General features: G+C 45.6%; 1 protein-coding gene across 1 annotated transcript in view; it reads right to left on the bottom strand.

Moving 5' to 3' along the window:
- Positions 1-27,819, bottom strand: part of LOC147665151 (cytochrome P450 2J2-like) — a 137,408-nt gene that overhangs the window by 64,100 nt on the left and 45,489 nt on the right. Inside the window, exons 3-4 of the mRNA XM_086949729.1 lie at positions 6,955-7,107; positions 4,423-4,583 (exon numbers count right to left, since the gene is read on the bottom strand). Coding sequence (XP_086805855.1) covers positions 4,423-4,583; positions 6,955-7,107 — 314 coding nt within the window. The remainder of the gene's footprint in view (positions 1-4,422; positions 4,584-6,954; positions 7,108-27,819) is intronic.

Raw genomic sequence — 27,819 nt, 5'->3', positions numbered from 1 at the left:
CGGAGGCCTTGGAGGCACAGCAGAAAATCGGTCTGAACTGAGAGCTGGACCGGGGGCAGTGACAAAGACCGGCAGAGAGCAGAGTGCGACTCTGACTGGGATGTGCCCCTGGAAGGGGGTGCTGAGCGTCGAGGGACAGGCGGATTGCTGCACTTAACCTGGCAGCGGAGTGGGACCGGCTGAAAGGTTGTGACTTGTAGTGGACCCCCCCCTGGGGACGTGCGGGATTAATGACCGCAGGACCATAGGTAAGCCATGAGGGAAGCAGGTGGGAGCGCCAACGGAACAAGAAGAGGAGACAAAACCTGGAGAGGCTTCCAAGGGAATTCAAGTGCAACTGGAGGGGATGCTCCAGCAGCATGTCGATCAAATACTAAAGGCCATAACGGATACCAGGGAGGCACTGCAGTTGGACATTGCGCATGTGACGCAGGGATTGGGGCTGCCTCGGGGGGACCATGCCAAACTGGTAGACAAGGTAAAACAAACGGAAGTGGCCGTGGAAAACCTGGGGCCTGCTCAGAAGTCACACTTTCAGACCCGGCTGCAGACACTGGAGAGGCGGGCAGAGGACGCAGAAGGACGGAACAGAAGAAACAATATACGTGTGGTGGGGCTGCCTGAAGGAGCAGAGGGAACCAACAGGGTAGCTAAGGAGAACTGTTGTGCCGGAGGGTCTGTCATCTTTCTTTACATTGGAGAGGGCTCACAGAGTGCCGCCAAGCCCTTGTCCCCTGGGAGGCCGCCGAGGCCGGTGGTGGCCAGACTGCTCCGTTATAAGGACAGGTATCTCCTTCTGAACAGTGCAAGGACGGCGGGCCCCTATACAGTGGACAACAGCAAGGTGACACTGTTCCCTGACTACATGCTCGAAGTTCAACGCCAGAGGGTGTCGTTTGTGGCAGTTAAGAGAGCGTTGTGGGAGGAAGGTATTCAATACTCTCTGATGTACCCGGCATGTTTGAAGATCTTGGTGGATGACGAGATGTCCTTTCATGATAGCCCAAAGGGGGCCTGGGTCTGGCTGGCGCTGTACAAGGCGGGTATCGGAGAGCCAGGAAGCGGCGTGGAAGTGGAGACAGAAAGACCTCGTCCTCGCAGAGTGCGGCACAACCGGAGACGTCAGCCAGCAGCCCAGAGGCCGACTGAGAGACAAATAATGAAGGAGGGGGCGGCAGCGCTGCAGGCTGTCACGGCCATCTCACAGATGGCAGGGGTACCCCCCCCCCCCCCGGCAGGGTTGGAGTCGGACGGAGTGTCTCTGGAAGAGGACGACAAGCATTCAGAGGCTGGGAGCCTGAAGTTGCCACAAGTGACTGCTGGGATGGCGGATGAGATCATAGATGGGTGATGTAGACTCCGACTGGACATGGGAAGAGTTCAGGCTGGGGGGGAGGGGCAGGGAGGGGGCCCAGTAGGGGAAGAGGTTGGTTCAGACTGACTCGATGGAGCCCAGAGCACTTTGGGAGGCGGTGGAATATGTGCTGTAAAAGACTAAGATGTGAGGTGCCGGACGGGGCCGGCAATTTATACTGGGGGTTGAGCGCGGGCTGGAGGTCTATTGGGCATCCGGCTCTCTGAAGCTGAGGGCTCACCTCCCGTAGGTTTGGGTGGGAGTAGCTCCCTGAGAGTATCGGGGGAGTGTTTTGAATGGTAGTTTGGATGGGTTCTGATGTTGTAGCGCCTGGTCTGGGGGGAGGGGACTGGGGGGCTGGGTTAGGTTTGGTGGAAATTAAGGATACCGGTGTTCTCTTTGACAGAGGGCGGGTGCGGGCGAGGGTCTACATGACTCATGGGAACATTGCATGATCTGAAATGTATAACTTGGAATATATGGGGACTTCCCTCCATGCAGAAGCGCCATAAGGTGCATGCCTACCTAGTAAGACGGGGAGTGCAGGTAGCGCTCCTCCAAGAAACACATATCAGCCGTTCCGAGACGGCGGCACTCAGAAAGAGGTAGAGAGGGCAGGTATTTTGTACGACTTATTCGGTATACGCTAGGGGCGTCCTGGTGTGGATTAGAGCGGGGATTCCATTTCAACCAACGCAGCAACTGATTGACCCAGAGGGGAGGGTGGTGGCGGTGATGGGGAGGCTAAATGGAGTGGATTTGACATGTATGCATGTATTTATGCCCCGAATGTTGACCAGCGTCCTTTTTTGAGACATTATTGGGAAGCTTGGCGCCCTACTTAACCGGGGCGACTATACTGGGGGGTGATTTTAACTCCATAGCAGATGTAGACAAAGACAGGTCCCACCCTCTGCTTTCAAGTACCCCAGTACATCGGAACTCCAAGGCGAGGAGGACGTGGCAAACAAACTAATTGGGGACTCATGGACACTTGGCTGATGCAGCACTTGGAGGAGAGGGACTACTCTTATTATTCTAGCATCCACGATCTGCATGTGCGACTAGCCGCCATATTGTGCACCCCTGATGTCCATACCAAGGTGACAGATAGTGAGTTCTTAGCGAGAACAATTTCTGACCATAATCCGCTGTTAGCGCGGCTACGATGGTGCAGAGAGCGGTCACTTATATCGACCTGGCAGCTCCGCCCAGAGGCGTTGGAAGATCCGGTCTTTAGTGGAGAGTTGGGGCGGGCATTACCCAATACTATGAGGAGAACAAGAGGACGGCGACATCGGCAGCAATAGAATGAGATGCATTTAAGGTCGTGGTCAGGGGCATTTACATTAGCAAGGTGGCGGAGGTAAGGAAAATGTTGCTAGCGGATCTGGAAACTAGCGGAGGGCAGATTGAGGGGAGCGGAAAGGGACCGACTGGGGAGACCCAGGGCAGGAGCTGTGGTGCTGCAATCCAAGGAAGCGGTTGCGGTGCAGATGGAGAGGTTGCGCTCATTCGACTATAAGAATTATGGAGCACGGATACACACGGAGGGGGATAAATCGGGCGCACTGTTGGCGTGGCTGGCCAACCCGCTAACAAGAGGCGAACTGATCTTAGGCTTTAGGGCGGCCACTGGGGAATTGGTACATACGCAGATAGGGATTAATGGGCGGTTCCTAGAGTACTATGCAGATCTATACCGCACGCAGCTGGCTGTGGATGCAGGGGACATAGAGGATTATCTGGAAGGGTTTGAAATGCCGAGCTTGAGCAAGGAGATTCACTGGACAGTGAGATCACGGTGGGTTAGATTAGATGCGCGATTAAGCACATGGCCCGCAACAAGACACCTGGGGTGGATGGCCTACCTACTGAATTTTATTCTAAGTATGCAGACTTTTTGGATCCGCGACTGCAAGTAGACTATAAGGAGGCATACGCAGTAGGGAGGCTACCTGGGACCACTAGGGAGACTATTATCATCCCCCTCCTGAAGCCGGGTAGGGAAGCATCGGATGTGAAGGCCTACCGCCCACTCTCACTGTTGGCGACAGATTGCAAAATCCTGAGTAGGATCCTGGCGACACGCCTACTCCCGCACATGACGCAGTTGGTGCACCGGGACCAATCGGGTTTTATCCATAAACGCAGAACGGCGTTCAATATTAGGCGCCTACTGCGAATCCTGGAAGACTGCCGGGAGTCGACACTGAAAGCCTTGATCTTATCGGTGGATATAGAGGAGGCATTTGATAGCCTGGAATGGCCGTATCTTTTTCAGGTAATGCGCAACACCAACAAAAAGATTTAGACAAAAAAATGTGATGTGGGGGTAGAGAATGTGGGCTAATGGCTAGAGCGGTTGACCTTGAATCCTGGGAACCGGGTTCGAGTCTCTGCAGGGACGCTCAACATCCTGTGATTCTGGGCAAATCTCTTAATCTCCACATGCCAAACAAAAAAAAAAAATGTGTCTGTCTGTAACGCAACGGGTGCTCATGTAAAGCACTCTGATACCTTCCGGTCAGGTTTGCGCTATATAAAACTCCCCCCAAAAAATAAAATAAGTAAAAAAAATCTGTCAAAAAATGACATGGGGTAGCTCTCTTCGACGGATCTACACTGACTGGCGTGGAAGAAAAAGAAATGGCGTCAGCGTGCCAAGGTGGCACCTATATTGATGACACGGATGTCACAATGACGGAGGTAACGCCGAAGACGTCACATGGAGTCGACCGACACCACCTATTGGCACTCAGGGGTACTGCTCAAGGAAGATCTTCCGGATCCAGTCTGATGCCTGAGAAATTCAAAGCTAAGGAATATGCGGCTAGACGTCTCTATCAGATGGACTCATTCAGGTACTTCATTAAGAAATGCTGCAGAACCAGCTTGATTAGTTATGGACCAAATTATCAGTTTGTATCCTAAAAGGCTACCTGTACTCGACTTAATAATTCTATTCATTGAGGGGTTTTCAGACACATTGTTCTTGGGATGTGGGGACACTGAAGAGGGGTAAGTACCATACACAGACATCTTTGTGACAATGACCAGCTCCTCACCCTGCCCCAGATAGTCTGTCGAGTGTCGATCAATACGTCGATGGTAGTGATCAGCTGGCGGAAGACCGGATCCTCGATGGAGAAGTGTCGACCAAAAGCCACAGCGCAGATCACATTGGCCATAGAATTGGCGAGCTGGCAGGCGGGGTCCACTGGATTCCCTGTGGGGCGTACAGACACAAACTTATCAAACACACGTCATCGATGATGTCTAAAAATACAATAATTGAGGGTACAATAATGAAACCTTGAAAATATAGCGCATTTGTATATTGATAACAAACGTACAGCCTGTGTGCAGGTGTTTTCTTTCAAATTATATGACCAGGAGTGTTGTGCTCCTTTTGCAACAACCAACCTTATTATGGAACAATGAGTCAAACTCTTTTATGCTACAATATTTACATTTGCAAGAAGTATTACCAATTACCTATGAAAGCTTAAGAAATACCACACATTTTTGTTCTATATAAGCATAATCTGGTACAAATATTCAAGATGACTCTACTGAAGGTGTCCGCCATCAAACTCAGACAATTCAGAATTGGCAATCACAAGAATTAGCTGGGCTATTTTCAGAAAAAGACCAGATGCAAAGTATGTGGGAATGAACCAAAGGGATCTACCAAGACTTCTCTCCCTTGGGTTAAGCATTTGGCTTATCCTTGGCATACTTCTCTGATGAGTTTAAATGAGATGCAGTGTTTTATTTATTTCAGATTAGCATAGAAGATACTGTGCCTAAAATAGTAAATTTACTTTGATGTTTTCCATCTTGGCATCTTTCTACCTTGCTTGGCAAAAGACTTTCTCACTTTTCTGGTACACCATGGATAACCATTGAACTAAAGTTAAAATACGGTGAAGGGGGGTCCTAGCCTGGGAATATTTTAAAGACCTGCGAGTATAGAGTCCCTACCTTTATAACGCTTTACACACAAAATATCCTTGGGTCAGACCCGATGATATTTCGTGTGTTAACCATTGAATTAAACATATATTTAAAAAGCTGCTAGAGAACCAACCATTTGAGGTGGGCTTTATAAAGTGTTATTGGGGTATGCACGCATAGAATATTGAGCGGCTGAGAGGGGAATTGATGGCCAGACTTAAACAGGATGTGGGGGTTTGGTTCAGCTATCAGTTTCAGAGGAACCTTTTAGTTTGTTCAGATGAAAATGAGTGGGCAGTTTGATTTAAATAAAAGGAACATATCTGCTTCCTTCCATGATGGCATACCAGAAAGTTGCCCTTATTTTTGAGGTGATAGGGTCACCTGAAACAGATATTGTTCTTCCACTGTTTCTTATAATGGTAATTCACATATGGCTCTGTCAAAAGTACTCTTCCTTACTGATATATTTATTTCTTATATGGCCAAATGTACAAAACCATTTAGCGGTTAAATATCCTGCTATTTGCAAAATCGCAGGGTTTGTGACCGCAAACTGGTTTACTGACTTGTAATAAACCTCTCTTGCAGTTTGGGAAGGCTTTCCGAATCCCAAAAGGGGTTTTACGACTCATTCCTCATTGCAGTTAGGAGGGGGATTAAAAAAGGTATCCCTCCTTAATTGTTTTGTGATTCACAATGAGATATATCAGTGGCATACGACTGCAATTGTGGTCACAAACCATTGAAAAGTTATCAACACCTCAAAGGAGGTGGTAACTCATTCGTAAAGGAGAGGCACCTGCCAATGTCTTCCCATTTTTAAAGGTGACACAATAAAGAATGCAAAAAGTGATGGGTGGAGTGCTTGAATTAATCTCAGCCACTGGTAATTACTTGGGCCGCATCCCAGTCCGTCGTTATTTGCACACCATGCCAACCCAGTTTAGACCCAGCCATATGTAAATCGATCTTGAATCTGCTCTAATGGGAACAGTCCAGCCTGAACTGTCAGGCCAGGTCCTCCCTGAACCAGAATACAAGAAACCTAGGACTGGTCTTGCCCTGATACTGGCTCATCAGCTAGGTACAGCTTGGTTCCAGTGGTATAGTGTGCACAGGACTATAATCTGGACATACCATTCCCACTTAGGGGGATACATTGAAGCACAGAAAAGTATACAAAAAGTGATGGATAGAATGCTTGAATTAACCTCAGCTACTAGTAATACCAGTAAATCATTATTTGCATACCTTGGGGAAAGGCAAGCGTGAAAGATACTGACAGTAAAGGCCCTTGCAACTCCTTTCTTTTTATACTGCCACTGACTCCTAGACCTCAGAGAATAGAGGAAGAAAGGACAGTGCCAGGAATAGTAGTGGCTTTCCTGGCCACCCCTAATTCAGGTCCATGACCTTAATCCGTATTATCAGGCAAACTCTTTAAAGAAGGCTGGTGTAATCAATACAGGCCATTGAATTTTTATTGTACTCTTTACTATTAACTTCATTACTTCAGATACCTAGGCTTTCGGCTCGATTTCTACCGCCCGTAGACCTTGATCAAAATAGCGGCCAGAGATCATGCTGTATTTCCTTTTCTGAACACTGGTTATACCTATGGACTGTAAGCAGCCTACCTCCCTCCTCCTTGAAAAACTGGAGCAGACGCCATGCCTCGTGCTGTACATGCCCTTCCAGGCTTTTTGTCTGTGTATGTCCAAGATTCCGCAACGCCGTCAGACCAAACCGCCGCTGTTGCCTCCATGTCTCACCATTGGAGAAAATAATTCCTAGAAATAGTAGTGGTAAATGGTCGAAAATTTTAAAAACAGGAGAAAAATGCTTGAACATTCCCAAACATGTATGTGCATCCACATTTCACCACTCACCATCTCGCTTCAGTTTGTAGGCACATGATAGGCGGTCTATAACAATTCCAACTTTCATAGTACAGAAAAGTTCAAAATTAGCAATATGATTCATTGTGTTTTTTACTCCTGTTAACCTGCTTTTAGATCGTTTTATTGAAAACTAAACACTGGACACAAGATGCAAATCAAAGTCATTTAATCAAAAACTGTGGGCCATATTTATGACCCGGTGTGCGTCGCTCGGGCACTACGCAACGTGGTGCAAGAGTGACGCAAACATGAATTCAGATTTTTTAAGACATGCAAAGCCACTTTGCATGGCTCTGAGTGGCTCCTGGAGTAACGAAATGTAGCGATAATCGCTGTTTTGCGTTACTCTGCCCTGGGTAGCCGTTCCATGGGCAATGCGTGGTTGTTTCCCGCAACTCCCATGGTTTGAGGCCTTCCCAGATTACAAGAACTTGTAAACTTGGGAATGCACCAAAAACATACGTCTCCCCATTGAGGTCTAACGAGGAGAAAAATCTTTATTTCTCCTCGTTTTTTATTCCTTTCTGTTTGCTGCATTCTCCAGCACACATAGAACGAGGAAAACGTCTCTCAGGATTATGTTTTTTGCAGGAAGCCATCCCTTCCGGCACAAAAACAATCCTGCCTACAACACTGGCCCACTTGCACCATGGTGCAAGGAACACTGCGTTGGTGCTGGGCTGCCAAAACGGCGACAGCACAAAGGAAAAGGGCAGGAATGCGCCGTATTGTGAAATACTAACAAACACAAATTGCCTGCACCCACCTTTTCTTCAACTACTTCTTTAGAACAATGGGGCAAACAAAATTTTTAAGTTTGACCTGGTATTTTATTTATACCTTTTCACTTCAATATTTTTCAATTATTTTTATATGTATCATACAGAAACGGAATACATTCAAAATATTTCAATTAGACCTATACAAAACTATTTACAAAACAATATGTACATTTCTTATATACAATTATCATACATTCTACACATAATATACAACACAAAAAAGAATTGATTGAAATGTTTCAATAGAGCTAATCTATATCCATAAAAAAGAAGAAAAGGACAAAGTCAAAAAGAAAGAGAAAAACTTTTAAGTTGCCAAACAACTTGAAACGCTTGATGTTATAAATAGCTCCTTCAGCTGTGCCGACGCGTTTCTAGTCCAAGGAAAACAGTTCCTAGACTTTCATCAGGGCTTTGTCACTTGTCTGTTAGTATCTGAAACCTGTACAAAAGGGGGTGGTGATGGACGGAGCATCTGAATCAATCAAACACTCACACCCAGTCAAAAGATCTGGGTTTAATCCATCACCGTTCTTTAGCCCACTCTGCCACCCCAGTTCAGACATGGCTATATGCAAATCAGTCTGACCCTGTGCCTCATGGGAACAGTCCAGCCCGAACTGCCAAGCCATGTCTTCCCTGGACCGGAAACAAGCTTCCGAGGACCGGTTTCTGGCATTCCAGCCGTCTTCAGCCCGGCTTGCTTGAATCCAGTGGCAAAGTGAGCAAGGGACTCACGTCTGAGCATACCCTGCCACACTTATGGCAGCCAAAAGCGGTACAAAAGGGGGTAGTGATGGACGGAGCATCTGAATCAATCAAACACTCATACCCAGTCAAAAGATCTAGGTTTAATCTATCACCGTTCTTTAGCCCACTCTGCCACCCCAGTTCAGACATGACTATATGCAAATCAGTCTGACCCTGTGCCTCATGGGAACAGTCCAGCCCGAACTGCCAAGCCATGTCTTCCCTGGACCGGAAACAAGCTTCCGAGGACCGGTTTCTGGCATTCCAGGCGTCTTCAGCCTGGCTTGTATTTGTATTTTAGGCACTTGACAAATGGTCCTACAAGCACAGCAGAACTTGGGAGAAATATAGCACTTTATTGCCGCAAATCCTGACGGGGCAGGGTTTCTTTAGTATTATATCAAGGGTTTTTCAAAAGTACAATTTTCAATTATCTTCTTTCTAGCAGTTTTTATGGATTAATATATTTTAACAATTAATATATACTTTTATACATTATTCCCTGAAGAATCTGTGGCACTATTGTAATGAGTTTAATTAACTGCTCAATAAAAAATTATCTATTTATTGATCAATCTATCTGCACAAACAACTAATTTGCACAATAAGGGCCAGATGTAGGAAGGGTATTACCGGTCGGTAATGGCCGAAATCTGCTTTTACCAACCGGTAATAGGCTTTTGTGATGTAGGGGGGCAATTTACAGATTCGGTAAATACCGAATCTGTATTTACCGAATCATCATTTACCGATTCGGTATTTACTGAATTGGTAAATGACATGTAGGAAACACTTTAAACAGTGCTCATGTGCTTTTAGGATTCGTTATTTACCACCAACTATTAGTTGGTGGTAAATAAGGAATACCTTCGAAAATGCAAATCAATGCATTTTCAACAGTGCCATGTGACAGACATACATGCCCTTAGGGCATGTATGTGTGCAAAAGGTGCACACAAGCACTATTCAGGGGTGCAACAGGGTGTCAATGTGACACCCTGCCACCTTTTAAGCTTTCCCTATTTTACCAAATCGGTATACCGATTCGGTAATTGACATTCATTCCTACAGGCCTCCAGGCCCATAGGAATGAATGGCAATTACCGAATCGGTAAATACCGATTCTGTAATTACCGAATCTTAACGATTCGGTAATTTTTACCGATTTTTTATCTACATAACATTTACCGATTCGAAAATACTGAATCGCCAAAATTCGGTATTTTCGAATCGGTAAATTTAAATTAAATTGAGTTAATTTTAGTGTCAAAAATTATTTTTGTCTAATGTAGTTGCTTTTGTCACATGCTGGGAAATAAAGATTTTATTACCAGACCACTTGAGTTGCTTCTTTTCGTTGATTGACAACATTAGTTTCAGAGGGCCTGATTCACAAAGGTAAATTTACACTTTGTATAAGTTTTCAATTATTTTGTATTCACAAACTACAAGTTAATCGTAAATTCACAACTGCAGATACTCCGCAGTCGGGAGGAAAACTCTGCACATAAAAAGATAGGCCTATCCTTTTTAATCCTTTTTGCTAGCAGAGGTAATGTCAGCAGAGAGATAATTTCTGTTCCCATTAGATGTAGAAGCAGGAGTAATTGGTTTAGGAATATTCCAAGAAGCAGTATTAGTCCACAATGTAACATCGTGGAACCCAGACGTTTTTAAAAACGTTGACGACACTATGAAGGAGCCATTATGTTTTAAGTTTGAGGTTCGGAGTTTCCAAACAGACCCAAAACACTAGGGTATCTTGTTGTTTGTATTACAATGTGTGTTGTTAGGTGTTGCAGTACTGAAGTACCTGAAAATGATACTACAGGACTTCTGATTCACAGTAAAAACACATCTGATTGCTGGATGTCGCTGTATTGATGCATTTTTAATGAGACCTCACCCCATTTTTATCATCAGGGAGACTAGAGACTACCTGAAGACCCTAAGGATGAGGAAGAGGAGCCTAGGGCCACTCCGGAGTCCATTGTTTGGTGCTTCGTTTTAGATCCACCTGTAGAAAATGAGGTGTCTGCGAAACTAGTGACATGTTACCTCTGCCAGAAGGAGTTCAGCAGGGGCACTGGCACATCTGAAGTGGCACATAGGCACATGAATGGTGCAAAGAGAAGATGGCAGGATGATGAAGGGGCATCAACACCATGACTCTACAACATGGTGACCCTCTAACACCACAAGGTATTGCCACTATAAAAGATGTGAACCCTTTATATGCTAATATTGGGGTGTACTGCACTAAGGGCTGTCAATTTGTTTCTGTAGGGGAGCAAAGTGGAGCAGCTCAGGACAAGCAAAGGGCTGCACACAGAGCCTCAGAGAATTTTTTTATGTTTATTTGAATCCAAATTTTGATGCCATGTTTTTAAAATATTTTTAGGTGAACTACAAAAATTAAAACATTACAGAAAATAATGTTTTGAAAAGCAAAAAAAGGTTCTTGTTAGAACCACCTTTCTTAGTTACCAAATAGAAACAGGTATGTTGTTTGTCATATCTATATCCAAAAGTGAAAGTTTGTTTGTGTATTTTTAAGTGACATGAAATACAATGCTGTGTAGCATCCAGACATGATGCAATGCATTCTGTCAAAGTCACAGAGAAAAAAAGACTATCTCTACCAAACTATAATGTTATTTTTCTCCCCCTTCCCCCCCAGAACCAGCAGACTTTTCACAGTCAAGCACTAAAGCTAAAACAATGCCACCATACTGCAAGTGTCTGCATTGTGAATAATACTGTAGAAGGACCTTTCTAGTACACAAATAATGTTTTAACACTTTTCCAACTTTTTATGTACACAGTAGAATACAGTATACATGGAAAGTTGTTATTCGTTATTGTATGGAAAAATAAAAGCCTTTCTACTTGTCATGCTTGCCTTGAGCAGGGGTAACGTTTTGAGTCAAATCCCTGTGTATACATGTTAGTACACAATGGTTTGTCAAAGGCCAGGAGCAGTGTGGGATGTGCCACCAGGGGTGTTGGGAGCTGGGCCTGGCTAAAGGACGGTGTAAAGTGAAGGTTGGATGCTGACAGATATTGATGCCTACATCCGCACTGCCACTAGGAGCCCAACCGCCACTATGCATGCCTACGGACAGGCTCCCTCACACAATCCCTTGGCGTGGCCAACACCCTATGGAGCGGCCAACCTCCGCTAATGGTAGCCCCTACACTAGACCCACCATGGGCACCCACCTTCCCTGCACATAGTGTGCAGCTAGGCCCTGCACTCAACCCGCCATGCAGCGCCCAACACTCCATTGAACGTTCTGCCTACTCGAGCCCCTCTTTACATGCTAATTTCATGACACTGGCTTAGCAGATTTACACCAAATCACAAATAGTACTCTTTCTGAGCAAAGTTCAAACTTTTTGCCAAATTACTTGTAATTTCAGATAGCCATTTTCCTGTATTGGTGAGTAAAGGGTCCCCATGAAAATTAACAGGGAAAATCATTTTTTTAACCTTTTATTTTGGATCCCCCATGGCCAGATTGGCACCACCCTTTCCATGGAAGAGTCAAGTAGAATGAACTTTCTTTTTAGGAAAGTCACATGCAGATCCGTCAAAAGGCACCAAAGTTCTTTTAGGAACAAAAAATGCCTTTCCTTTAGACAGTCTGACCTAACCATAACTACACATAAATTAACTACACCCAGTCGACTACCACTGTGTAATAGTTGTGCATATACTCATAAGTATATCTATATATATTTGCCTAACTGCTTTAAATGTGCACATACCGAACCATGCGTAGTTTTCCAGCTCTGCCAACATTAATATAAATAAACAAAATAAATGATAGTACTCCATCAAAAAACTGATGAGTCTCAAGCTGTCCATTGCCTTTGAAACATGTGAAACGTTTAAATTTCACTAGATGGCAGCGTTGTCTAGTGACCAAAATCACCTTGTATCAAGCATTACAGGGTGACGTCTGAATGACAAGATATTAATAATGCACGTTGAAAACGGCAACACGCTGAACGTCAGGCTCAGACCCCCCAGGATATAGCGGCATGGGTTCGCAAATTTAGCGGCACAAAAATGGAAATTTAGCGGCACAAATATGGAAATTTAGCAGCAATTTTGCGGCATTTTATTTGGCCATTTTTCCTACAACAAACACAGATATCTTAGCTTTTCTAGTTATTTAACAACATGAAGCTATGTATATTTGGTTTAATTACAATGTAGACACTTTGTTTCCCTCGAAAAGCATGTACAGATATTCGAGTGTATCTCTGGATATGGTTTGGGAATTCTCAACGTGTCAAATCCTGGTGCTGGTCGTGGGGAAATGAAGTGGTGAAGTATTCCAGGGGCGTGACCTCATTGGACAGTCCGCACCATTGGTCTCTTGAAGTGCGTGCTCTGTTTGTTGTCGAACCAGACCTGGAGTAGGTGATGGCGTGACCGAGCGAGATGTCAAATGCATAGTTCACCCGAGTCCACCGTGATGCACACCCTTTGGCTCACGGCCCTACTTATGCCTCATCGTGATGCACGGTGCACTTTCGGTTCTCTGCAGCTATATGTGTACTGTGCATGCCTCTCCTGTTTTTTACCTCTGCAGCCCAGCTGAACCCTGCTGGGAGAACCAGTTACCCTTCCTGTGCCAGAAGGGGTCTGCTGTCCCCAACTATTCATTCTGCCAGGGTGTGGCACTACCCCCGCCTCACGTCAGGGGCAGATGTCTCCATTCATCCTCCTATAGGAGGTGCATGCAAGAAGGGACGTTTGGTACACCTCCGTCGGTTTTGAAGGGAAAAGGGCCAGCAGGGCTAGTAGTTGAAGTGAACCCTTCATACTCCAGGGCATCGGTGTCACTGCACCTGTTGCAGTATTGGTAGCTCTGCCCCCTGCCTTTCTGTCCCTCGGTGGGGCTTTAAGTTTCTAAGCATTGTTTGATAAAGGCGAGAGCCAATTAAATGGCGTGGGCCACTGCATGGACCTATTGGCCTCAGCACAAGATTAGCAATAAATGGCTGCTCTCTTCAAGAAATCCTCTTGCATTACATAGCAGAGCTAACACGTTATGTTTTTGAGTGTTGGAAAGACTGTACTGTAGGGGATTTCTGTTGGGAGAACTCATTAGCCAGTATTTTCGAGCCCAAAGTACAGATGCAAGCAGATAACAGTTATCTGCAACATATAACGTAACGTAAATTTGCTCTCTTAATTGAATTAGGAGCAGAATTAAATTCGCCTAAAATGAATAACTTCAAATCAGAAATGTATTTCTGACATGAAAGTATGGTAGTTTATTTTTGACATACATTCGATCTGTCAACAAATGATTTTCAAAATGTCTGGCACATCACGGTAAAACACCACAGGAGCCAGCATGGGCTGCAGCGTGACACACAGATCAAAGGTACAGCTGAAGCCAGAGCTCCGAGCAGGATTAAAAGCCGAGCAGCGCTGGGCCCGCACCTGCATGCCTCCCACATCCGAGGATCTGGGGGGACATCTTCTGAGCAGCTGGAGGTGCACAGATGAAAAGCCAGCTCATAATATCCTTGCTGCCCTTGCTGAGAGCCTGCCTGCTGAAAGCCCACTTTTAGTCGGACCCCCCAGGATATAGTGGCATGGATCAGCTTTTGTAAAGATACCGCAATTTCTACAAAAGTGCCGATTTCGCGGGCACTTTTGTAAAAATCGCGGCATTTTTACAAAAGTGCCGATTTTGCGGCAAATCGCGAAAACGCGATATCCTGGAGGGTCTGAGCAGAGAAGTGGGGAAGGGAAAATTGATCCAGGTGCGGTAGGGGGTAGCGTTGACGTTTCGATCCGGCTCATCAGCAAACGTGGGACTTTAATACCTCAGCTACCGCGATGGAGTAAGGACGTCGATCAGATCGTCTCCAGTTAAAATTACGCTGTGCCCTGGATTGCCTGATTCATTCAGCAAACCTTTGCCACACATACGGGCCTGAATATTACGTTTCATGGGCGGTCTGGGCACCACCGCCATGGTCTATATCTACTGAATAGCGGGATTTGTCCTTAGTTGGCCCTTGCCATTTTACGGGCATTGGTGTAACCAGGTTTTGGACTCCAATTGAGCATTGCAAGATTGATGAGGGTCACTCCACCTTTCCCCTTGTCCTGAGGAAGATCCGCATAGCTGAGGTATTAAAGTCCCTTTTTTGCCGATAAGCCGGGCCGAAACGTCGACGCAACCCCCTATCGCACCGCAACCAATTTCACCTTCCCCATTACCCCTGTTTACAGCCTTAAGGAAACTCTCCTTACAAATTCAAATGAATAATTTGCTTGTGGCCAGGTTGCATCTAACTGTTTATTGGATATCACTTTTGTACAGTCTTGTAAATAGATGCCCTTTGCTTTTCTACACACTTTGAGCTCTCTTCACTCCTATATATACACTTTAGCACTCTTTCTTACACGTTCCCTAGAACATTCTCCTGCCTTCTTGACCCTCTAATGATTGTTCCTTTAAATGACTTAATAAATATATTGTAATTATACTTAGTGGTTTTTCTGCACATTTATTTTCACGATTTACAGACGTTTGGGAGCTGATTAATGCAAACTCAAATAAATTGATAATTCTGTTAATCTAACTCTTCCTTGTATAATTGGTCCAGGGCCATTGTTTCTTTATATTAAACGATACCCAGGTCCAGGGACCATTTGAGAATACCCCATTGTTTATAATGTGTTTTGAACTTGCAGCACCTTTCAGGCATGAACATTATTAACTCATTGCACAATCCTGGAACCAAAATAAATTAGCGCTAACTTGTGCTATGAAAACAAGGCTCAAACCACTCATATTACTGCCTTTAAAAAAAAACAGTTAGTAGTAGTAGTACAGAACAAGTTACTTACCTTAGGAAATTGCTTTTCTGGTGGAGACTCTATCCAGCCGCAGATTCCTCACCTTAGAATATTCCCCAGACGTCACACTGGATCCAAATAACTCCCCCTGGGTGCCGGAAGATGGCGTCTCTGGCTCCACATGATTATCGTCCGCGTCGGATGTGACGTGTACTGGCCTATATTGGTACCACCCAAGCATACTGACATCAGTTGCTTTCGTAACTCTTCCGAGCCAGCAGACGTGAAGCCAATATCAGATTGATCGTGAACAATATGCAGATTCCTAGATTGGGATCTTTCTACGGGGAAAATGGGAGGGTCGATGAAGAATCTGCGGTTAGATAGTGTCTGTACCAGAAATGGCTTTACCAAAGGTAAGTAACTTGTTCTTCTGATAGAGACTTGCAACAGCAGATTCCTCACCTTGGAATAGATAACAGGGCAGTACCTCCCAGAGTTGGGTCTGTGAACTGGATCAAACCAGAAAATCCTGGAGGCCCCCTCGGCCAAAATGTCCGTTGCGCTGCACCTGTCTGTCACAACAGTAGTGCTTCATGAACATATGAAGGTAAGTCCACGTCGCTGCCCTTCAAATGTCCAGGACAGGCACTAACGGTGTGAGCCTCCTCTGAAACAAGTGGCAAAACCTAACTCAAAGAGTCCCACAACGCCAAGCTGTGTCGACCGAGCAGGCAAAAGTCAGAGTCTTCTGTGGCCAGCCCAAGGGGGGGAGAACAAGACACTATCAAGGGATGGATCTGGACAACTGGCTTCTTGGAGCTCATCATACCAGTTGTCTCCCTGATAGGACTGGTCAATGGCATCATCATAGGTGCCATCATGGGAACCTTCTTGAAGGAGAGGGAACCGTGTCAGAATCAGGGGTGAAGAAGAGGCATCAAGCTCAATGCCGGAAGGGGGTAGGTAATTTGCCAGTTGAGAATCGGACACTGGTTGATCTATCAGCGCCAGTAAAGCTGGCATCATAGGGTTGCATCCCAGCATGGAGAATGGCGCAGGTAGCGGTACCGGTGCTGTGCTCAGCATGGATCAGGGAGTGGACCCAGTGGGTCCAACTGGCATCGAGGGAGGTCATGCAAGTTGAGGCAGACACCTCTAAATTTAGTCTACATGCGTGGCTGGACAATAGTCAATCTTGAACAACTTAGCCAATAGTGACAACCATTCCCCCCATATCATCCTCCCTTTTCCGCTTCTCTTCACCCGTATCTGTGTTTCCTCCATCCCCAGCTGCCTCACTTCTGCCTGCCTCTCTGCCCACTTGATGAAAGAGAGGCCTCATATCCATACATACACATAGCCTTTCAGCAGAACAGAAACCGAAGCCCCAAACAACCAGCAATCCAACTATTAGACTATGAATTCAACACAGCAAAACACAAGAGCAAATGTTTCTCCTATAACATTCTGAAGCCCATATACTTAACTGCTTAACCCCCTCACCCGACTATCCCACTCTTCCAGCCTCCATCGCCAACCCAATTTTAAATGAATGAGTCCCAGTTTGCAGACTTAAGGATAACCATCAAAAACTGGAAACTAGTAAGCCTTGACCCATCCTTGTGCCGAAAGACATTCTCCCTTCCCACCAAACGCCCAATCACATACCACCTCCACCAGTAAACTGGACAGAGCCTCACCACTAGATACCTTATCAAACTTACCACCCTCCCTTTCGCCCTGTGATCTGTTTTCAACTTGTCAATCTATATCACGAAACCCCATCCGGTGTACACTCCAAGTCCACCCTGATTAAACCTCCCACTTTCCATTCCCCTAACAGTTATGAAACCCTAAAAGCTCAAATAAAATCCCTATCGTCCACATGGAAAATAACACCACCTCAGACCCATCAGGACCAACCCTTGGAAGCACCACCATCACTTTTTGTTGTGTTGTTAATGATGACAATCTTGGTAACCTCCTGACCCTCTGGCCTAACCTTAAGCCCACATACTCTACTCCACTCTGAACAAGTTAATGCTTTCCACAATTTCATTGGGAACTCCTGGGACATATCTTGTCTTAAAGATATTATTATATTTCAGACCGCTCAGGACAGGAACCCTCAAATTTTGCAAGACCTTCAAATCCCTGGACGACTGTCTGTTCACAGTACTCACCACTGCCATGTTATCCACATTGAGCACTTTCTTGTTCCTGAAACTTTCGACCCTTAGTGCCAAAGGAACAACCCATAGAAAAAAATCTAAAAAGGCAATGCTACGTCCTTTCTGCCTCAACCATGCAGGCAACTACCCAACGCCTCATTTGCCCTGGCAAAATAGCTCAAAGCCAGCTCCATCTGATGCATCTGAAAGAATTTGGACTTTCCACTCTGTCTCTTCTCCCAGCCAGACAAAAAATGTTCGACTGAGCTCACCAACACATACTACACCCGCAAGTCTGTTCACCCTACGAAGGGCAGTGATAAGCCTGAGTGCGACAAACCAAGTCTCCTGCAAAAAAGTTCGGCCTGCTTGTACCACTCTACAAGCAAAATTTAAATGCCCTAGTAGCACGTACACACCCCTCACCTCTACCTTGATCTTTGACAACATCTCTTCCAGCACATGCACCATTGTCCTTTTCTTCTCCTCTGGAAATCTCGCTTTCGTTCTCACAGAATCAATCTCAATTCCTAGAAAAAGATAGAACTGTGTCTGGCACCACCAAGGGCACACCCAAATCTGCCATCAGCGCCTTAAAACTTGCCAACATCTGCTGGCAGTCGCTGAGCCGGCCGCACCCACAAAAATATGATCCAGGTTAATGAGTCATGGATGTTACTCCTGCAACAAATTGAAACAGCAACTACAAGTAAACTATTTAAAAAAAAGCTTAAGACATTGAGCAACCCATCAACAAACCACCAGCCTTCAAATTGCATGGCCAGCAGTTCAGAATCATCTGGGTGCACTGCCAGCAATAGAAATGCTGATTCGATGATGCTCATTCCCTTTCTCACCACCGCGCTAACAGCCCTTACAAGCTCAGTGGCTACGCCTACAGATGAGTAAGTCACAGACGTCAACTCTTCCAAGATTAAATCATTCAGTGACTGGCCCTCTGGCCAAAATAAATGCTAAATCAAATGAAACTCTACCCTCTCTTCCTTAGGCCACACGCCTCTTGGTGGGAAACGGCCTCAATGACGAGGGCTGGCCGAACCACGCTTGCGTTAACCACACACATGCCTTAACAACGCACATGCGTAGTTAAGGCAATGCACAGTCTAGCTGCAGAGCGGATGGGTGAGCACAGGAAGACAAAGAGGAAGGATTAGGTAAGTGGGGCTGGAGCTGGGCCTTGGGGGGGTGAGGGTAGTTTTTCGGTGGGAGGTAGTTCTAGGGCTCTGGGGGTCAGGTTTGTTTACAGGGCAGAGAGCAGTTTTAGGGCTCAGGGCAGGGAGGGCTCGGTCAGGATATTTTTTAGGGCGTGGAGAGTTTTTAGGGTGCTCAGGGCAGGCGGAGGAAAAGAGACTGTTTTAAGGGCTGGGGGCAGTTTTAGGCCTCAGGGCAGTGGGGCCGGGCTGGGTCGGGGTACTTTACCAATGTAGGGGGACAGTTTTTAGGGTCAGAGCAGGGGCGCTGGAGTCGAGGTAGTTTTTAGGGCATGGGGTGAATTCTTGGGACTCGGGCGGGGGCAAAGGGACAGTTTTCAGGGCTATGATCTTCTGCACACATGTCCCTTTACCAATCATGTCTTTACCATAATACTAGCAGCCCGTCCCGACGTTGTCCGGGTATGAATTGCTGCCGGACAGTAGTATATTGTTTTGTAGGATTTCGTTTTGATAGCATTTCTTATCTGTGACAGGCCTGTGAAACGCTCCGATTCACAGTGCATTGCTTATGCACTTAAGAGTGCGTGTTCAGTAGTGTGTGGACTCGAGTTTCCCTACTTTATTTTTCCTTGCAATATTATATAGAGCGAACTCGACAACATGGCAGGAGCACAATTTACATTACAGAAGAACACATTCATTTGTGGTAGGCACGGGGAGACAAAGCGGTTTGCCTGGAATCACAGGATGTTGATCTGATGCCGAAATTTGAACGTAGCTTCCCAGCTCTAAAGTTCGCAATTCTAGAACTTGTGGCGGGAGGTGTGTCTAAATGTGTATGTCGGTGCTGGCCATCAATGAGAGAGACCTGTGCATTTTTCAAATGGGTGGTGAAAAAATATGAGTATGTTGCTGGAGATGTGGGCCGCCGTGCCACCAATGTACTTACCGGGGGAGGGTAAACACCCATTATTCCGCAACTTTCTTCCCGCATACCATCAATTCGCATACTTTCATTACGAAAGTACCATGACTCCACAATGCCATTATAACGCATGGCATTACATTTTAAATGCTTTTACTACGCATACATTTACAACGAAATTCGTTGTAAATGCATGAATGGTAAAAGCATGTTTTTTTAATGTTTGGATAAGGAAAGTATGGGTATAGGGGTATATGTTTTGGGGTACTGAGGTATATGTTTTGGGGTGTTTGGGTATTTTAAGGGTTCAGATATAGTTTTGGGTTATGGGGTACAGGGGTAGTTTTAGGGTTAGGTATGGGTTTTGGGGTACAGGGGTATTTTTAGGGTTCAGGGCTAGGTTTGGGTTTTGGGGTATAGGGGTATTTTTAGGGTTCAGGGGTAGGTTTGGGTTTTGAGATACAGGGGTATTCATAGGGTTCAGGGCTAGGTTTGGGTTTTGGGGTACAGGGGTGTTTTTAGGGTTTAGTAGTAGGTTTGAGTTTTGGGGTACAGGGTATATTTATAGGGTTAAGATGGGTTAGTGTTTAAGGGTGTTGGGGTATTTTAAGGAGTAAGGGTGGGTTAGGATTATGGGGTGCAGGGATATTGGGAGCAGGGTGGGATTAGCACACAATATGAGACATGGCATGAAGGGCGGAACGCCCACACGCCCCCAGCGTTTGTCACGCCCCCAGCACACACCCACTGCACAACACAGACACGCCCACAAGGGACTACTTTGCTGGCACGGTTCTTTTACCTTTTAAATGTATATGGTGGGCGTCTGCATACCCTATGTCCTTCTGCTGCAACTGCCCTTTCCAATGCTGTATTGGGTGTTGTGATTGGTGCTGTGGTTCCTGAGATTACCCGCCTCAAAGGTTTGGGCTCTCTCTTTATTATATTAGTATAGATTGCATGGTCAAAGGCATGCATGTTAAAAGCATGAGTTGTTCAGGAAAGCATTGTTCCATCATACAACCCTCTTGGTGACACAATCAACCTGTCCATTGGACACTTCTGTAAAGGCCTACAATCCAGCCTTTCTTAATTCCGTAGTCTACTTGTGCAACTCCACCACCGAGTGCTCCCTGGCTGACAAAGTTGCTGCCCACCTCCTACCTAGGACCTCTGTAACCAAATCTAAAATCAGCCTCAAAACTCCTCGTAATAACCGGGTATCAAATTTGTTCCCATAAAACTGTAGCCAATAATTTAAGAGTTCTAATTTAATTGGACTACAAGCATTCCCCATTTACCACTGGCCTTACCTGCCACCTCATCTTGGAGTCTGCTGCTGCCAAAAACCACCCTGTCTCCCATGTCCGCACCCCCATGTTATCTCTAAATTGTTGTATGGAAGTGTTTTGCTCCACAGTTTGAACACTCACACTTGAACCTACAATACTACTTGCCCACAGACAGCCTTATTGTAGGACCAGCAACCCCTAACTGGTCCTGCTGCTCCATGCCTGCTTCCTCTAGCCCTCCCTGGGTGGGACGCCTTTGAAAGGGTCGATATAACATAGGCAAACACTGTCTGTATATCAGGTAAGCACCGGCCTAGAGGGTGCCATCCACTGCAGCCACACATCCATGTCCAGCTCCCCCCATTTCCATTCATCATCCTTTGCCACCCTTGCCCGAAACACAGCATCTTACCTTACTCATGCTTAACCCCTTCGATGCTCATGACGAGCTCAGCTCGTCATGAGGTATACCTCTAGGGTGCTCATGACGAGCTGAGCTCGTCATGACCACACCCGTTTTCATTATGGCCCAGCACAGGCGAGGGATTTGTCAAGCAGCGATGTGCTTAACCCCCAAATATAATCTGTGCCTTCCTTCCCACATCTATATATTTAAAGAGGCAGACACATCCATCTGGATATCCCTCACAGTAAACACTAGCATATGCTAGAAATGTCAATGTCCAATTCTCAATAGTGGCCGACACCTTTGGTCCTTTGCCAATTCATATTCCTCCTCCTTCGATCCCTCTTTGGCCCTCACCTCCCTCTGTAGTTTACTAAAAATGTCCATGTACTGCCCCTCTCACCTTATCTTTCGTCTATGCCATTAAGTGAGCACCCAGCGTCTTTGGAAATCCCCATGTATGGAAACTTGTTATATTTCCTAGCTCTCCTTTTCCTTACCCTTCTCTCCATCTTTTGCCTACTTACTCACACCTCAACCTGCCACATACCTCCCCTCTATAACAACCATAAGGTCTTTTGTTGCATCTCTGAATACCCCCACACCTTTTGAAACCGTTTCAGTTTTTGTACCAACATCAGTCTTCTTGCCTGACCTTATGGACAGGACCTGCACCGTAGCCTGCTGTCTCCATGCTAACCAGTTACGCGACCCCCAGCTCGTGTATCTAATCCTGGATTACAACTGTTGATATTTACTGCATAACATTATGCACAATCAAGAAACTTCAGAATAAACCTGAAAAGATGAACTTTTTCGTTACCAATATTTACTCATTGAACTAGACCTTTTTTGGTCCCTCTTTAAGTTGTGCGCAGGGGCGTTCTCTCCCTAGGCGGGAGAGCCACTTTCGATTCTATTCTCTTCGCACTGCCTGGCCAGACGGTGTTTTCCCCAGCTGCACACGATAATCCATTACAATCGTTCTACTTGGTTTACCTCAGCAGTGCGAGCTCCCTACTACTTTTACATTGTCCCATCAGCAACCTCATCTCCGGCACATAAGAACAATAGTTACTTACCTGTAATCTGTGGTTCTCCAATATTGGTGTCTTTCATAGATTCACATGCCTGAATCATTCCCCGTCGTCGGAGTGGGAGTCCCACGGTACATACAAAAGCAATAATATGCCATAAATATGTAGTAAATACCAATAAAAACAAACCAGGAAGTAAAGTAGCAACAGCTACAGTAGAAAAAACTTCCACATCTATGACTATCCCAGTCATTTTGTATAGTCCAAACTACAGCCAATCAGGCACTAGAACCCACCAGAATGTTCTCCCCAGAGGCTCAGGCTCTCAAATTTTCTCGCAAGGAGTGAAGTTAAACCAAAATAGCCTAAAAGCCTCTGAGGGGAGGTGGGCGGGTTGCATGTGAATCTATGAAAGACACCAATACTGGAGAACCACAGATTACAGGTAAGTAACTATTGTTCTTCTCCAGTATTAGGGGTGTCTTTCATAGATTCACATGCCTGAATCAGAGTAAATAGCAGTACAACATTCCTTTGCTCTTAGACGCTATCTTGTATTATTATGCATATGTCAATGGTACAATAATATATAAACATAACATAGGCATCTAGGAGAGCATAGAGGAGGAGGGAAAAACAGAGGCTCACCTTATTTAAAAAGATTGCGCAACACTGCTCGTCCCACCAAAGTATCTGCATCGCTGCTACTCTCCAGGCAGTAGTGCTTGCTGAAAGTATGCGTGCTGGACCAAGTTGCTGCTCTGCATATGTGACGCAGAGGCACTCCAGCAAAGAGGGCTGCTGAGGATGAGACCGCTCTTGTAGAATGCGCTATAGGCAAGGATTGTAGTGGCTTCCCTGCTTGCTGGTGACATAAACCAATTGCTGAGGACACGCAACGAGCTATAGTTTGTTTGGTTACTGCGTGTCCTTGTCGAATTCTGAGATATGCTACAAAAAGCTGATCTGTTTTGCGCAGTGTAGCCGTTCTCTGAAGGTAAAATTTGAGGCATCTCCTGAGAATGTAAAGTTCTTTCTGCTGTCGTTTGTGGATTAGGAAAGAATGTCTTTAAACACACCGGTTCGTTAAGGTGAAAGTCAGATGGGACTTTTGGCATGTAACTTGGATTGGTGCGTAGCACCACTGAATTTGAAGTAAACTGCATGTAAGGAGCCTTGATGGTGAAAGCTTGAATGTCACTGACTCTTCTAGCTGATGTTAGAGCCAACAGAAGTGCAACCTTCCAAGAAAGAAATTTCAGATCCACCTTATGAATGGGCTCAAAAGGATGACACATGAGCTGGGAAAGTACCATAATCAAGTACCATGATGGAGGTGGACGACGAACAGGCGGGAACATACGGAACAGACCTTTAAAGAATTGCTGTATTATCCTAGAGGAATACAGAGAATTAGATCCATCTTGCCGGAATCTGGAAATGGCCGCTAAGAACACTTTCAATGTGGAGTGAGACAAGCCAGACTTAGCCAATTGGAGAAAGAACGGTAAAATCTGTTCTGGTGTTGCCTGAAGTGGATGTAGGTGGGCTGCAAGACACCAATTACAAAACCTTTTCCATTTTAGCTGGTAAGTCTTTATAGTAGCAGGTGCTCGGGCATTGGCTAACACCTCTTTACAATCCTCTGGAATATTCAAATGAGCAAATTCGATGTGTTGAGGAGCCAAGCTGCTAACTTCAAGGAGGCTGGGTCCGGATGACAGATTTGACCCTCCTGCATTGTTAGAAGATTCTGCAGAGTCCGCAATTGTATGGGTTTGCACTCTGATAGAAGTAAACCAATACTGGCGAGGCCACCTGGGTGCAATGAGGATTAGACGGCACGGTTGTTGTTTCATCTTCCGAATGACCCTGGGAATTAGAGGGATCGGTGGAAAAGCGTAGGCAAATATTTGATACCAACTCATCGAAAGTGCTTCTCCGCACGAATGCTTGTGGGGAACCCAGCTTGCGAAGTATAGGCATTTGCGATTCTGCCTCGTCGCAAATAGGTCCAGCTCGGGATGACCCCACTCCTGAAAAATCTTGTCGAGAGTGGCCTGATGAAGTTCCCACTCGTGATTTGTTGTTGTCGCCCTGCTGAGTGAGTCTGCGAGGACATTGGACAATCCTGGAACGTGTATTGCTGACAGGTTGATCCCTTGATGTAAAGCCCAACTCCAGATTTCCTGAGCTTTCTGTGAGAGAAGGGCTGATCTTGTGCCCCCCTGCTTGTTCAAGTAATACATACTCGTTGTGTTGTCTGTTCTGATGAGTACTGTTGATCCGTGGATCACTGTCTGAAAAGATTTTAAAGCCAGGAAAATTGCTCTCAACTCCAAAAGGTTGATATGCCATCTCTTTTGATCTTTGCTCCATTTGCCCTTGACTGCATTCCCTCTACGTGCGCTCCCCATCCTTCCAGGGACGCATCTGTGGTGATGGTGTAAGTTGGTATTTCCGTTAGGAAGGAACGTCCTTCTTCCAAATTGCCTGTCTGTGTCCACCATGCAAGAGCGTCTCGCATTCTGCAAGTCATGCGAATCTTGTCGTCAAATGACCCTGTTACCTGAATCCATTGAAGACTGAGCTCTTCTTGGAAAGGACGCATGCGAAGACGACAATTGGGTATGAGAGGGATGCAGGATGATAGCATCCCTAGGAATGACTTGTAAGTCCTTACTGAAACGTACCCTTTTTTCTGTAGGTTGAGGGCCATTTTGCAAATCTTGCACTGTCTTTCTTTTGAAACAAAGGCTTTGGTGAGCTGAGTGTCTAATGTCGCTCCCAGAAATGTTATTCTCTGTGATGGAACAAGATGGGATTTTTTGAAATTGACTGTAAGTCCCAGGGACTGAAATAGTGAGAGGCATTTCTGGACATGCATTGTAGTTGTCTTTAAAGAACTGGCCTTGATAAGGCAGTCGTCCAAATATGGAAAAATCTGAATGCCTTTTAGGCGAAGATGTGCCGCTACTGGTGCCAACATCTTTGTAAATACTCGAGGCGCTGACCGAAGTCCAAACGGAAGAACTTTGAACTGAAAATCCCTGCCAGCCACTCTGAATCTTAGAAATTTTCTGTGCCTTGGGAGAATAGGCACATGAAAATAGGCATCCTGAAGGTCCAGGGAGGCCATTTGGTCGTTTTGGGACAAAAGCTGAAGGATTTCTTGGAGTGTTATCATTCGAAAGGATATCTTTTTGAGATATTTGTTGAGGGCGCGTAGATCGAGGATGGGATGCCATTCCCCTGTCTTTTTCAGAATGAGGAAGAATCTTGAGTAGAAGCCTCTTCCTCTCTGCAACTGAGGAACAGTCTTGATTGCGCCTTGTCAAATCATAATATTGATTTGGGAAAGAAGCTCCTTGATGCGAGCTGGTGGAGGACCTTTTGGATTCGAATTTGGGGGAACTTTGATAAATTCTAAAGCGTGACCTCTGGTTACAACATCCAGAACACACTTGTCTGTTGTAATCTTTGACCAATTTAATGAGAAATGGGATATTTTCCCTCCAACTCTTGATGGTATAGTTGTCAGAGGTGCTGACAGGTGACTGTTCTCATTGCCTCTTAGCAGAATCTTTCCCTCGGTAGGAAGATCTTCTTTTGCCTTGTGAATAGTTGCCTCGTTGTCCGTATGATTGCTGCCTATACGGCTGGTATCGTTGGTTACCTTGTGAGGACTGGTAAGAACGTTGCTGGGAAAAAACCCCTCTATTTTAATAGGACCCCCGTCCTCTGGCGCCACGAAAGGACGATCTACGAAACTGCAGCGTTCCCAAAGATTTTGCAGTGTCTGTATCTTTTTTAATGGCTTGCAGGGCTTCATCGATATGTTGTCCAAAAAGATACTCCCCATCATACAGCATGTCCATGATCTTTGCTTGGACTTCCTGTCTGAACGCAGTTGATTTCAGCCAACCTTGTTTCCTTAGTACAGCTGCTCCTGCCAGCTGTCTAAAACCTGTGGACGCGACATCCACTGCTGCGTCGATCATTTCTGCCGAGACGCACTCACCCTCATGAAGCACTTTTATTGCTTCCGATCTTTCCGGCTCTGGCAACTTCTCCAAAAACTGAGACATGTCTGACCACATCTGTCATTCGTATCTCGCCAAGATTGCTAGCGAATTTGCTGTTCTGACGGTAGTCGCAGCCATCGTGGACACCTTTTTTCCAATAGAGTCAAGACGCCTTCCATCCTTATCCGGTGGAGCATTGACCTGTGAGGCCGGAATTTTAGATCTATTTTGTGCCGCCTGAACAACCACAGATTCGATCTTTGCCTGTCCAACAAGGCATGCAGGAGATGCCTTGGGTGCCTTGTATTTTTTCTCCAGCCGTGGTATGACTGCAGGTAAAGAGTTTGGCGTAGACATGATTTTCAAGCCTTCTTTCCAAATAAAGTCAATTATCGGGATCGTTCTTACTTGTTTGTGTGGTTGATCCTTAAAATCATATAAAAAACACTCTTGCTGTGCAACCTCCATAGCAATCTTAAATCTTTTTGTGGCTCTATCCATGACCAGGTGAAAACGTCCAATGTCAACAGGCAGTGAGTCCGCTGTTTGAGGAGCAGTTGGTGATGGGGTCTGTGTCTGATAATTATCCCACTCCGGCAATTCTGATTGATCGTCAACCTCTCCTTCCTCTCTCTCCATCATCATCATCATCAACGGTCTGATACGTATGCTGGGATTGTGCTGGAGATGGAGGGTCATCAGTTTGATCCTCAGGTACTGGCGTTAATGACGACTGTCTCAGTACTGTAGAAGCTGAGACATGTGCTTGCGTCATTGGAGTCGCCGGGCGTGACTCTGATGGAGGGAACCTGCGGTAGTAATCACTCAGCATATATTGTAGAGTATTAAGAAGATCTAATGGCATTTGTGCCATTGGTGTCTGTGCAGATGTTTGACCCCTTTGTGCTGCAACAAACTGTTCTTCCTCCTGATCTTCCTCTTGTGTCTTGATGAACAATTCTGAAGGACTTCTGGCTACTCTGAAATTGCCATCATCATCAGAAAGGTCTTGATCTACATCATCTTCTGAATATAGTAATTGGTCAGGTAACTTTAATGGTGAAAGAGGCTGTAATGTAGAGCCTCTTCTTTGTAGTAATGATGCTCCTGTCGACTGAGAAGTGTCATAAGCAGTATGCGAAGTAGCGGACCACACCTGTATATCTGTACACTATGATAAAAGTGGCGTCGACTGACCCA

The sequence above is a fragment of the Lissotriton vulgaris genome, unplaced genomic scaffold (genome assembly GCF_964263255.1).
Source record: "Lissotriton vulgaris unplaced genomic scaffold, aLisVul1.2 SCAFFOLD_2368, whole genome shotgun sequence".
Lineage (NCBI taxonomy): Eukaryota > Metazoa > Chordata > Amphibia > Caudata > Salamandridae > Lissotriton > Lissotriton vulgaris.
This window is presented reverse-complemented; position numbering and strand designations above follow the sequence as displayed.